Source organism: Salmo salar, chromosome 20 (assembly GCF_965601325.2).
Source record: "Salmo salar chromosome 20, fSalSal1, whole genome shotgun sequence".
In the NCBI taxonomy this organism is placed as follows: domain Eukaryota; kingdom Metazoa; phylum Chordata; class Actinopteri; order Salmoniformes; family Salmonidae; genus Salmo; species Salmo salar.
In genome coordinates, this window is record NC_138310.1 from 70,428,264 (window position 1) to 70,441,775 (window position 13,512).

General features: G+C 48.1%; 1 protein-coding gene across 9 annotated transcripts in view; it reads right to left on the reverse strand.

The window, feature by feature from the left end:
- The window catches only part of LOC106581247 (unconventional myosin-XVIIIa), a 169,473-nt gene that overhangs the window by 92,520 nt on the left and 63,441 nt on the right, over positions 1 to 13,512 (reverse strand). For 3 of the 9 annotated variants that reach the window (XM_082966707.1, XM_082966704.1, XM_082966706.1), the window contains 4 exons: positions 4,569 to 4,656; positions 4,159 to 4,265; positions 2,105 to 2,281; positions 1,325 to 1,535 (listed from right to left, as the gene is read on the reverse strand). In XM_082966707.1, coding sequence (XP_082822833.1) covers positions 1,325 to 1,535; positions 2,105 to 2,281; positions 4,159 to 4,265; positions 4,569 to 4,656 — 583 coding nt within the window. Of the gene's footprint in view, positions 1 to 1,324; positions 1,536 to 2,104; positions 2,282 to 4,158; positions 4,266 to 4,568; positions 4,657 to 6,286; positions 6,353 to 7,420; positions 7,487 to 8,365; positions 8,429 to 8,690; positions 8,802 to 9,999; positions 11,629 to 13,512 lie in introns of those variants that run through there. The other 6 variants (XM_082966699.1, XM_045703873.2, XM_082966705.1 and 3 more) reach the window with 5 other exon arrangements.

Below are 13,512 nucleotides of genomic sequence, written 5' to 3' on the forward strand. Positions count from 1 at the left end.
AGGATTAATGGTCTTTAGTTCCAGTGAAGGGAAATCTTAACGCTACAGCATACAGTGGCAACAGTTTGGGGAAGGCCCTTTCCTGTTTCAGCATGACAATGCCCGGTGCACAAAGCGAGATCCATACATAAATGGTTTCTCGAGATCAGTGTAAAAGAACTTGACTGGACTGCACAGAGCCCTGACCTCAACCCCATCGAACACCTTTGGGATGAATTGGAAAACTGACTGCGAGCCAGGCCTAATCGCCCAACATCAGCACCCGTCCTCACTAATGCTCTTATGGCTGAATGGAAGCAGGTCCCCACAGCAATGTTCCAACATCTAGTGGGAAGCCTTCCCAGAAGAGTGGAGGCTGTTATAGCAGCAAAGAGGGGACCAACTCCATATTAATGCCCATGATTTTGGAATGAGATGTTGAAACTAACAGGTGTCCACATACCATGTAGTGTATATAGCCTGCTGCACCTTCCACAGCAGCTCCCCTGTTTAACAGTCTAGTCTAGTAGTGGCTGGTGGCTGGATTCTGGAGCTCTCATTAGTCCCTTACAGCTAACCAGGAGAAGCTGAGGAGTTTTGATAAGCTTTGCTAATTATCCCCCAGCTACACAGGGCATCATTAGGGGATCCCCTCATCCATCACACACACACACACACACACACACACACACACACACACACACACACACATACATACGCACAGGAGTACACACAGCTGCGCACACATACACAAATGCACAGGAGCACATACTCACACGAACACACACACACACACCTGGAATACTGGGCCAACCACAACCGATCTTCGAATCAAAGTTTCGAAGCCAGCTTCCATCAAGCTGCCCCTCCCTCCTCCTCCTCCTCTTCCAAATTCTCATCAACACTCCTACACTCTCCCCCATGCCTACCTCTCTGGCTGGCTGGCTGGCATGTTGAAACAGCTCTTTATCTTCCCCTACTAACTAACACCCAATGCACCTGGCTGGATTTCTGCTGAATTCTCAGTAAATTAGCTGACACTGATCTAATCAGTAACAACTCAGTGAATGTCCTCCGGTTTACAAACACATGCACATTATGTGCTTAATTATCTATTAGGCTATTAAGACAAATTACCTATAGAGTAATTAAGTGAATTTAAGCCACCCCGGTCATTAGGTAACACTTAAGTAATCAAGCCACCATCTGGAAGGTGATTATAACAGTCCTTCAACATGCTTTACATTTCATTTAATGACATAAACCCATGAATATTATCTCTACTGCTTGCTGGGTGAAAAGAGGTCCAGGACCAGGCCAAAAAGAGAGCCGAGGACTCTCTCACCAGAGAAGATCTTTCCGGTGCTGCCAGCGATGGAGACCAGGTACTGGACCAGGTGTTGACAGTTGGTGGTCTTGCCGCTGCCACTCTTCCCCAGCAGCACGATGGACTGGTCCTGACGCGTGGTCAACAGGTTCCTGTAGGCCGACTGGGCCACCGCGTAGATGTGAGGTGCCGTGTCCTCTCGCCTGCACCCCTTAAACATGTGCATCACCTGATGGGACCGAGGAGAGGGAGGGAGAGAGAGAGAAGAGATGGGGGAGAGAGAGGTGCACAACAGTGACTCCTGTACGGTCCTCAGAGTGGCTTTGTGTGTGTGTGTGTACATGCGTCCTTAAAATTGCCACATTCCCAGCTAAGCACCCTGTCTGTAAGGTCTTGTTTCGTTTTGTTATGAGTGATGAGAGTTAAGTAGATATTACAGACTACAGGCTTCCTCAATACTCTAACCTCTAAATCTCATTAGGATAATTGGATTTCATTGTCATGTTGTGGACCTCTGAAGACTTCCCTCTCTATCCTCCCAGTCATCTCTCCTGTTTTAATTCATCCATCCTCCTCTCCCTAACAGGAAATACTATGACATAATAGCAAGGAAATGCACAAACAACAATAGCATTAAGTAGCATGCATGAAACCATTCTAACAGAGAATAAACCAGATTCCTGTCAGTGGAGTGGTACAGATATGTTCTCAAAGGTCATGAAACGTGCGTCAGCCGGTATGCGTGTGTGTGTGTGTCTGTGTGCAGATATGTATCTGCTGTGTGTCCTCTCTCCTCACCTTCTCTGAGTACATGGAGGGAGCGCTGAGGGGATTGATGATGACCATGTTGGGCCCGGCGTGTGTGTGGATGAGGTTTCCCCCGTAGCGCTGCCGCAGAGAGTGCATCACACTGGACTCATTGAGGTACTGCAGCGAGGCCAGGTCCTCAGAGCGGTCAAACGACGGGGGGTTCGCCTGGGACAGCAGCAAAGGTCAAAGGTGAACGATTAATGACTGAGGAGTGTTGTAATACTAGAGCTTTATTAAAGGTACACTCAGCAATATGAAAACATCATACATACTGGGACTCTGGTTGTCTGAAGTGGGACTGCTTACAGAAATGACCAATAACAGAATTCAAATCTGCCAAGATTACCACCATGCCTTTTGAAGTTTCTCCAAGTTGCCTACATGCCTTTTGAAGTTTCTCCAGGTTGTCTACATGCCTTTTGAAGTTTCTCCAGGTTGTCTACATGCCTTTTGAAGTTTCTCCAGGTTGTCTACATGCCTTTTGAAGTTTCTCCAGGTTGTCTACATGCCTTTTGAAGTTTCTCCAGGTTGCCTACATGCCTTTTGAAGTTTCTCCAGGTTGCCTACATGCCTTTTGAAGTTTCTCCAGGTTGCCTACATGCCTTTTGAAGTTTCTCCATGTTGCCTACATGCCTTTTGAAGTTTCTCCAGGTTGCCTACATGCCTTTTGAAGTTTCTCCAGGTTGCCTACATGCCTTTTGAAGTTTCTCCAGGTTGCCTACATGCCTTTTGAAGTTTCTCCAGGTTGTCTACATGCCTTTTGAAGTTTCTCCAGGTTGCCTACATGCCTTTTGAAGTTTCTCCAGGTTGTCTACATGCCTTTTGAAGTTTCTCCAGGTTGTCTACATGCCTTTTGAAGTTTCTCCAGGTTGCCTACATGCCTTTTGAAGTTTCTCCAGGTTGCCTACATGCCCTTTGAAGTTTCTCCAGGTTGCCTACATGCCTTTTGAAGTTTCTCCAGGTTGCCTACATGCCTTTTGAAGTTTCTCCAGGTTGTCTACATGCCTTTTGAAGTTTCTCCAGGTTGTCTACATGCCTTTTGAAGTTTCTCCAGGTTGTCTACATGCCTTTTGAAGTTTCTCCAGGTTGCCTACATGCCTTTTGAAGTTTCTCCAGGTTGCCTACATGCCTTTTGAAGTTTCTCCAGGTTGCCTACATGCCTTTTGAAGTTTCTCCAGGTTGTCTACATGCCTTTTGAAGTTTCTCCAGGTTGCCTACATGCCTTTTGAAGTTTCTCCAGGTTGCCTACATGCCTTTTGAAGTTTCTCCAGGTTGCCTACATGCCTTTTGAAGTTTCTCCAGGTTGCCTACACCTATTTCATCTTTTCAGATTGATCTAAACAAAGAGCACTTTATAGGGGTAGAGGCTAGGGACCCATTTGAGACTGGCAATCTGACTGGTAATGTCTTGAGTTTCACTGAGGAGTAGAGGAGCAGTATTAAGAGACGTCGAGCAGAGATTTAGTATGACACACCATGACTTGCCACCAGGAACCTAATGCCAAGCCTTTGATGCAATTAAAACAGATGTCTCCCTCCAACCTCAGACAGGTCCCAGTTTGCACTTCCTTAATCAAACAGATTCAAATGTATGATTAGACGGTGACCTTGACGCTTTGAAAACACTAACTGTTCAAAGTCAAGTTAAATGACCGTCTATAACACCAGGTGGGGATTTCTCCTGAAAGCAGAGCAGACATCCTCTAGTCAAGGTCTTGGAGACAGCATGTTGTGAATGATGGGAGGTTTTTGATGCTTTGTGCCAAAACAGTTTTTAAAGCATCCTGTCACTGATCTCTCTGTGATTTGGGCCTGGTGCCATGTCTGTGTGAGTCACCTGATCGAGGCCTGCCAAACTCACACCTTTTCCCCTCTAACCTGTCCCCCTCTCCACAGATGTCCCACAATCCCCTGTGCCTGGGCTGACCATCTGTGACTGCTGCACGCTCCAGACGGGATGACTGACGAGTGCAAAGACCCCCTCCCTCCATCTTGGATCTTTCCCCTACATGCACCCCATTGAAGGTGTAGTTCCCCCCCACCTTCTCCACGTCGTCCTCATCTACATCCAGTATTGTCCCGTCATGTTCCAGTTTGATCTTCACCTTCCCCTCTGGCAGAGAGCCCGCCTCAGTCTTCAGCAGTGTCGCTATGGACACACACACACACACACACACACACACACACACACACACACACACACACACACACACACACACACACACACACACACACACACACACACAGACACACACACACACACACACACACACACACACACACACACACACACACACACACACACACAAATAACTTATTGGGATATAACTTATTGGTTGGAGTGTGCACAGTGCACAGACATGGTTTCAGGAAAAAACAATAACCCATAGTTTAAAAGCAATGGTAAAAATTAGCAGGGCCAAAGCTCTGCATCCTTCCTGGTCCAACTTACCCAGGGAGAAGCCATCCTTGTGGACCAGCCAGACCTTCTCTGAGCTGTACCATGCCTGCTCTGTGGCTATCTGCTCCTCTGTCTTCACCTGGAAGAGATTGTGGAGAAGACCACAGTCACACACAGCAAAACAATGACCTTAGGCCAGGTCAGCTTTCACTGGGCCTTTCTGTGGCTGAAGTAGATACGACTCAGCAGTTTTCAATCACAGAGAGGCTTTAGACTTGAGAGGACATGTGCTCCCTACAAACACACCTGTTCACATCAATAACATTCACTCACGTGTGTTTAAAGTAGCTGGTTGAGAGCTTATAGCATGTTACACAATTCTGTCCAGTAGCATTGGAGATAATGGGCTGACAGTGGGCATGCAGTGGACTTGCTAATAGTACATGTGATGAAAGGCAGAGCGCTAGAGAGGCCGGTGGATCAGGTTCAGAGTCCCAGATCACAGAGAGACATTTCTCCAGCTCAGCTCTGCTTGGCGTGTCGACTAGAAACGCCTGACCGCTCCGTGTTACCATGCTTGACCTCCCCAAAGCCTCTCACACTCCACTGGACATGCTCCTTCCGGCTGTGTGTGTGTGTGTATGTGAGACAGAGAGAGAGAGACAGACAGAGAGAGGGAGAGAGAGAGAGAGAGAGGGAGAGAGACAGAGAGAGAGAGACAGACAGCCAGACAGACATAGAGAGAGACAGACAGAGAGAGAGAGACAGAGAGAGACAGAGAGAGAGAGAGACAGACAGACAGACAGACAGACAGACAGACAGACAGACAGACAGACAGACAGACAGACAGACAGACAGACAGACAGACAGACAGACAGACAGACAGACAGACAGACAGACAGACAGACAGACAGACAGACAGAGAAACAGACAGACAGAGAAACAGACAGACAGAGAAACAGACAGACAGAGAGAGAGAGAGAGAGAGAGAGAGAGAGAGAGAGAGAGAAAGAGAGAGAGAGAGAGAGAGAGAGAGAGAGAGAGAGAGAGAGAGAGAGAGCAGGAGGCAGTGACATCTGACAGAGAACATGAATTATCAGTGAACTGAATCTGGTCAAAGACACTGCTGGATGCACATCACTGTCACACACAGCATGCTGGGTGAGAGGTGGGAGGAGTATGAGTGGAATAAATACACTATCCACAAGCACAGCAACACAACACACAACGAATGCTAGGGACTGACTTGAAGGATGACAACAAGACATTATAAAGTAAAACATAAACACAGGGGATAAAAACATATGAAATTCACATTGTGTGAAATGTAGGCCTATATAACTTATTTCCAATAATGTATAATCAGCCACAATCAGGTGATGTGTTTTGCAGCGTCTGTCTCTTTGCCTCCTTAATGGAGAAGTGACATCATGCAATGACATCTACACGAGACAAAATGTGATGATATGATTGATCCTGTGGAATCCAGACAACCACCTTTCTTAAGTGCTATCGAAAAAGCTTCATTTTGAGTGTTGATTTCCCCCTGAAATGTTTCTAATTAGGTGAAAGATGGCCAAAAGAGTGCGGGTGGCTTGGCTGTGCGTGAATACTATGCAGGTGTGTTTGGTGGGGGGAAAGGGTGGGAGGTGACACTGCAATGGATCACAACACACAGAGTACACAGCACTCCAGGGGGTCGGTGGTGGGAGTGGTGGACGTGGCAGGTGGAGGGGGTGAATTACACACAGGCACAGCAAAGGCCAGACCTTGGGTTGTTGGGCAGCGGCGTGAGACACCTGAAGGATGGCCACGGGGTCCTCGTCCACCTGTCCCTGGAGGACGGCATGCATGAGAGGAGGGGTCAAAGGTCATAGTTAGAGAGTAGCTACAGTGGAAAGATGGGTAGCAATCCACCAAACAACACAAAACATTAAGCATATCCAGCATGGCATCATCCTTCATCATCTGCTGGAAGAGACAGATATATATATATATATAGGGGGCAGAGAGAGTAATGCATAGTGGTGATCCTGGTGGAGAGAGATATCCATACAGACCTTTCACTTATGGACTGAATGAACACGGCTTGAGCCAAAGACCAGGCTTGTTGGCTATTACCCCTGTTCATCTGGTCCAAATTAAATAGTAACTAATCCTTCATTATTCTCAAAAGTTTTGTTTAGAGTTTTGAGACATACATGGAAAACATTATCAGACATCATCAAACCAGTGTTTTACCATTTGAAGTAACAAGCACATTATGTAAGTCATCAGGGTTAAAACCAGGGAGGAATGTGCAGAAAAAACTGGGGGATGGCAAAGAACGAGGAGAGGTCAGGCTCTATGTCTGAGAGATGAGCTAATCATGTCATAAAGGGATGACAGAGAGAGCAACGAGGCAGGAACACCTGACAGTCATAAATCACATACAGACGCGATAACCCCCCACCCACTGCCATTCCCTCACACGGCGACTGGACACCACAATGGGAAAACAAACATGCGGCCATCCATTCCACTGCCATGCTATTGACAAAACAAAAACGGCACATTAAAGTCCTTTCTCTGGGTTGGTTTGTCCGTTTCCATGCAGGTCAAAGTCCATTTGATTTCCCTTGATACCTCTAGACACTATCACTGTTTAATACCGTCTGTGTTCCAAAAACAGGAAGGGCAAGCAAGGACTGAACCAGGTAATATCAGGGACAAATATCAGAGAGTTTGGGGTCTGAAACAAATGAGGAAGAGCAAACACCAAGCACCATTACAGATGAACCTTACAGACAGGCAGGGTGAGAGAGGGGTAATTTAGAAGAGGAATCTAGGCTTACACTCCAACACGCCACACGAACACACACTCCAACCAGGCCGCCAGAGGGGACGCCTGGGGGCCACACTACCTGAGGGGGGGTTGGGGCTGGGGCCGGAGAAAGGAGCGGAACTGAGGCACGAACCACCGGCTCCAGCTATCCATACAACCGCCACAGAAAGATGCAGCCAAGCACCAATTAGAAAGAGAGAGGGAGGGAGAGAAAGATCATGTTTGACAGGTGACAAAACAAGAATGGAAAAAGAAAGCAGCATAGACAGAAAATTAGTTGAATGAATAGTGAACATGAGAATGCAGTAACCCAGTCATGCATGGATATGGTTGCCTGACAACTCAAACTGAATACTTCCCCTGCTCTATGTTCGATACATACTTCAGTCTGAGACTGCCATAAATAAAGTCATTTGTAGTGATGTCAAAATGTTGTAAAAATAAAATCATTGCCGTTTGTTCCATTTCTAACTAATCAGGCTCTGGCCTAATCCCTCAGTTTCTGTGTTTACGTTCTAGAACTCGTCGGGGAGGTACTAAGATCCAGATTGATTGTGGAAAAGAAACTAGCGTCTGTGGGCGTGGCGTAGCATTTGGCTGGAGCAAGACATCTGGGTAGCCAAGCAGTGGATATGGCCCAAATGAATAAATCTGTACTTTGAATTAAATGTGCCAAAAAATAAAATTTCAAATTACTATTAGCTATCAGCATAAAGATTGAACATCCAGTGAAGAACAGAGAGACAGAGATAAAGAGCATGATGGTTTGTTCATGAAAAATAAATAAGCACCTCTAAAACGCATTTATGGAATGTTAATGTGTCCTGTTAAAATGAATGAAGGAAAGAAAGTGAAGATTAAACAAGTGAAACACATGAGAGGAGAAGCATGCATCTAGGCAGTCCAGGGAGTGGAAATAATAGAGAAATGGTGAGCGAGAAAAAGAGAGTGCGAGAAAGAAAGAAAGAAAGAAAGAAAGAAAGAAAGAAAGACAAGGAGGGAAGGAGGGAAGATGGGTCTTTACAGGCGCAGTGAAGATCCTCTCCAGGCGTCTCTGAGCCTCTTCAGTGGGACTGAGCGGCGCCTCCTGGAGGTCAGATCACCAACAGGTTGAGCTCTGAAACTACTAGGCTATCAAAGCGCACTATTCTACCGGACCACATTCAACACTCAACACTGCTTCATAGACAACAGAAATGTGTACTTTCTTTTCATGCTATGAGATGTTCGCTAGATGCCATGCCAATCCTGAACTCACAAACACTTGGTTACAATACCTCATGTCCACAGCATAGCAACAGTGACCTGTGTGAATGCTGTGGGGCACACCAACACACACACACACACACCTTTTGGGTAATGGTTGGGGTAGTCTTTGATGAAACGGTTGATGAATTGTTCTGCGGTGAAGCCTTCTCAATGGGAACAGAGGACAGGGGAGAGGCTGCCAAAGCCTTCACCTTCAAAATGATACACACGATTTCACATCCAAGTTGACTGTTGATTTGCTCACTACCTTAGCTAGACTCTGGACGTCTAGAGCATGGCTTGTTGTGAGTTTCTTCAGCATGGTTGTATCATTTCTTTATCTTATGGACTACTTGTATGTGTGTGTACATTACTTACGGTGGGTGTGCTTGTGCTCGTGGATGTATCATTCAGATCTCAATGCACAGGGCGAAGCCAAGAAAAACTATAACTAGCTTGGATAACAATACACAAGCAAACTTTAGCCTTAGACAACTATAGCAAACTCAGATAGCCACTGTAGCGGTCAAAGCCAGCCTGTGGTCAGCTAGCCAAGTAAACAAAGACCCTGAGATGCCCGTAATTGCCAAAACTCAGCGAGAATCTAGCAAAAAGACCAAAGCTTTTCAATATATCTGGCACCTGCAAAATGTATAGATAGTTCTCTTATCCCAAAGCCTGCCAAAGCGGCTACAGCGCAGCTTTGAACTTTTTTCCCAGAAAGACAATGTCACAATCAGTAATTAGCTCTGCGGGTCTCCCTGGAACTCCAGGCCACGGCAACAGAACATTCCACCCCGATATGCTTTTTCCTCCTTTGGAAACCCCCCCACAGGCTAACCTCAATAAACAATGTTTCTAAGCTGCAGATGACAGCAGGGTCTCTTGGGTTGAGGCTGGGGGAAAAAGCTACTGAACTTGTTGTTTGTTTTGGTGGAAGCTGTTTCAGCAGCCCTGGCGTCTCAGAGGAGAGACATGTGAGGAAGGAGAGCTGTGTGAGACAGGCTCCATCCCCCATGACAAACTCAGAGAGAGATGGAGCTGGTATCAGAGCATCGAACACAACAAAAGCTTCAGCCCCATGAGACTGCACCCTTAGACAGACTGAGAAATAAACTGACTATGTGCAGATGAGAAAGTTCTGGAGAAACAAATTACTTCAATACGGAGTTGAGAGCAATTTGGCAGGCTGGGCCCATCGTAGCACCAAAATGTAGCTGAAACTCTGTTAACAAGTAGAGACCTCAACAAGATAAGTGAAGTTAGTTAAAATAACACCCACACACACACAAAAATGACTGGAGTTATCATGGAGATGCAAAAAGTGCTGTTTGTGCATTAGCAATTAACATCCGGTTTTTCACACAGTGGTCTCAAAAGTGGTCCATGCAGTGTGGACAGTAAGCCTACCTCAGGCTTCTTCACGGCTGGCTGTCTGGGGGGCGGGATGAACTCCGGTGGTGGAGAGAGGGTACTCGCCTTGGGAGTGATGACGGCAGGAGGAGGGGAGAGAGCCGAGGACTTGGGAGGGTTAGGGTAGAGAGGCGAGGCCTTGGGGTCTGGGACGAACCCTGCAGCGGAAGTACTGGAGGAGGACTTAGAGGTGGGAACGGATGCTGAAGGGGGAGTGACAGGGGAGGATTTATAAGAGGGGACAAAACCAGCAGATGGGGAAAGGGGTGTATATTTTGCAGGTGAGGACATATGGGTCGATTTTAGTGGTGGGACAAAGCATGATGGGGGAATGGCTGGAGAGGATTTGGGGGCTGCAGTGATAACTGAAGGAGTAACAGCAGTGTATTTTGGGGTTGGTGCAAACCCTGCTGCAGAGGAAAGAGGGGTAGATTTTGGTGCTGGTACAAACCCATTTGGTGGGCAAAGGAGGGCTGATTTTGATGCTGGTACAAACCCACCAGGTGGGCAAAGGGAGGCTGATTTTGGTGGTGGGATGAAACCTGCGGGAGGGGAGAGCGAGGAAGGCTTTGAGGCAGGGATGAAGCCTGCGGGAGGGGAGAGCGAGGAAGGCTTTGAGGCAGGGATGAAGCCTGCGGGAGGGGAGAGCGAGGAAGGCTTTGAGGCAGGGATGAAGCCTGCGGGAGGGGAGAGCGAGGAAGGCTTTGAGGCAGGGATGAAGCCTGCGGGAGGGGAGAGCGAGGAAGGCTTTGAGGCAGGGATGAAGCCTGCGGGTGCAGACTTGGGGGGAACCGAGGTCAAAGTAGAAGCAGTAGGAGGAACTTTGGCAGGTGCAGCCAACACGTGAGTCTTATCCTCCGGTTTTGAAACTAGGCCGACTTTAAGGCTAGATTTAATATCAACCAACTTTGGACTTTCTTTTTCCTTTCTTTTCACCACTTCCTCTTGTTTTTTTTCAGGTGGCCCATCTTTGCGTGTGCGAGGGCGGTCCCTGGTCCTCCCGCGGACCATGAGGCTGGCCAGCCCAGCTGATATATTGTCCTTCTCCTCTGTCTTGATGGTGTCGTGCTTGAAAGAGAACAGTGGAACCTTTGGGACCTTGGGCACAGATGTTGGCGCTTGCGATAGCACCAATTTAGGAGGTTCAGGGGCAGGTTTGGTAGGCTCAGGAGCTGGAGCATCCTCTTCTTCTGCAGGTAGTACCTTCCTCACCACTCGACGTACCACCTTCACAACCTTCTTGCGGGTAAGGCTCTGATCATCGTTGTCCAGGTCTGGCTGGTTGGCACTGCCGTTGGCAGAGCTTCCATTGACGGCACTTCCATTAACGGATCCGTTGGGCTTGCTGTTCCCGTTCAGCACAGGCTCAGGGCTAATCATGGAATCTCTGCATGGGTCAGGGCTCCTGAAGCGTTGTGCTGGCGTCTGGATCGGAAGCACTGGACTTTTGAAGCGTTCAGGGACCTTTACGGCCCTGCGTACCCTGGGTGGTGAGGGACTCCTGACCCTGACCCCAGGCGGTGTCTTGGCCAGCTCAGGGCTTTTGGTGCGGAGTAGGCCCCTGCCAGGCTCCAGACAGGGCACGGACTGGGAGCGGATACTCATACTGCCACTGTCGCTGTCTGACTACTCACACAGCAGGGAGGGAAAGAGCAGAGCAGCAAGACACATGAGGAGAAACCAGAACAGACTTAAAGTAAACTCACTTCAGCTTAAAGCCTATGCAAACTCCAATTTGGTTACTCAACCAAAAACTTTATCTGAGCAGCCCTGTGTTTGTCTGGATCGTCTGATAGTGTATGTATGGTTGACCAAAGGGATCACAGGTCCTAAGCATTAGCAGGATTGTAGCTACTGTGTTTGTTTGCTCTCCTGGACAGGCGTGCTGTTATGCTCACCCAACTGCCACATGCCTGCCTAGGTCCTGAAATAGAACAGGATGGGTTGATATGAGAGGTGGTGCGTGGAGGTTTCAGACTGAGATAGCAGAGGTATGCTGACTTGGCCCCCTCTTGGCCCCCTCTCTGCACTGGAGCACCGCGCTTCTAATGAAAGATCTAATGACCCACACCTTCGCTCAGCTGCAAGCAAATCCTGCTATATCCCTCAAACACACACACCTGTGCAGAATCTTTCTCCCAGCTGCATATCACACACTAACATTGTCCTTCCTAACCTCCCTCCCCACACTAACTGAGCATCGTGCCAAACACACTGTCCTTCCTAACCTCCCTCCCCACACTAACTGAGCATTGTGCCAATGACACACATTCCTATCTTTCCCCTAGTATTTTACACTTGAATATCCCTGCCTTCCTACAGACCTTGTTATAACCCAACACATTACACTGCCCTCCACAGACAGAGCCTACCTCCACCTAAGAGGCTAACCAACACTTCTGAAGGAAAGTAACACTTGAATGCAATAATAACCTGCTTTAGTGTCTCATCCTCCCCTCCTCCTATGCTCCAGTCACTACAGTACCTGACATGTCTCCATGGCTCCCAGGGGGGCTTAGCCATGGTTCCCCCCAGACAGGCGGCTGAGTGCTGGGGATGCAGCCTGTGGATCAAGGCCTGGTTCCCTGCTGGTTCTCTACTGTTCTTCTGTCGCTCTCCCTGTCTACACCGCTGCAGAGTAAGTGTTAAAGACACACCGTCCTCTTTCGCCCTGCGCTGAACACTGCCTGGCCCAGCACATCAGTCTCCCTACAGTACCCGGCGAGGGAACACTGCCTGGCCCAGCACATCAGTCTCCCTACAGTACCCAGCGAGGGAACACTGCCTGGCTCAGCACATCAGTCTCCCTACAGTACCCGGCGAGGGAACACTGCCTGGCCCAGCACATCAGTCTCCCTACAGTACCCAGCGAGGGAACACTGCCTGGCTCAGCACATCAGTCTCCCTACAGTACCCAGCGAGGGAACACTGCCTGGCTCAGCACAACAGTCTCCCTACAGTACCCGGCGAGGGAACACTGCCTGGCTCAGCACATCAGTCTCCCTACAGTACCCGGCGAGGGCACACTGCCTGGCTCAGCACATCAGTCTCCCTACAGTACCCGGCGAGGGCACACTGCCTGGCTCAGCACATCAGTCTCCCTACAGTACCCGGCGAGGGAACAGTGTGTGAGCTCTCTGACTGGGAGAGGGAAAAGGTCAACTGTGGTTCGCTTTGCAACCAAGCTGCATTAATAGAGAAAACAGGATATGTGGAAGATATTCAGAAACTCTTGAAGGACAATATAAGTTGACAAGAAACATACTTGTTTATTATCAAAATCAATAGCCTTCATCAGGGAGTCAGACTGACTTGCCTGGTGAAATGAAGGTTAAAAAAAAGACATAAATAAATAAACACGTTGGTTTTAATAATAAAGTATCGTCCCCCAAGAGTTGCTGAATATCTTTTATATTTGAGTGCATGTTGCATATTATAAACTGCCTGTTTGTTAATCTTTAGGCTATGTTGGGATATGGCTGCAATTCCCACAGCGAGGCTAGACTGTCA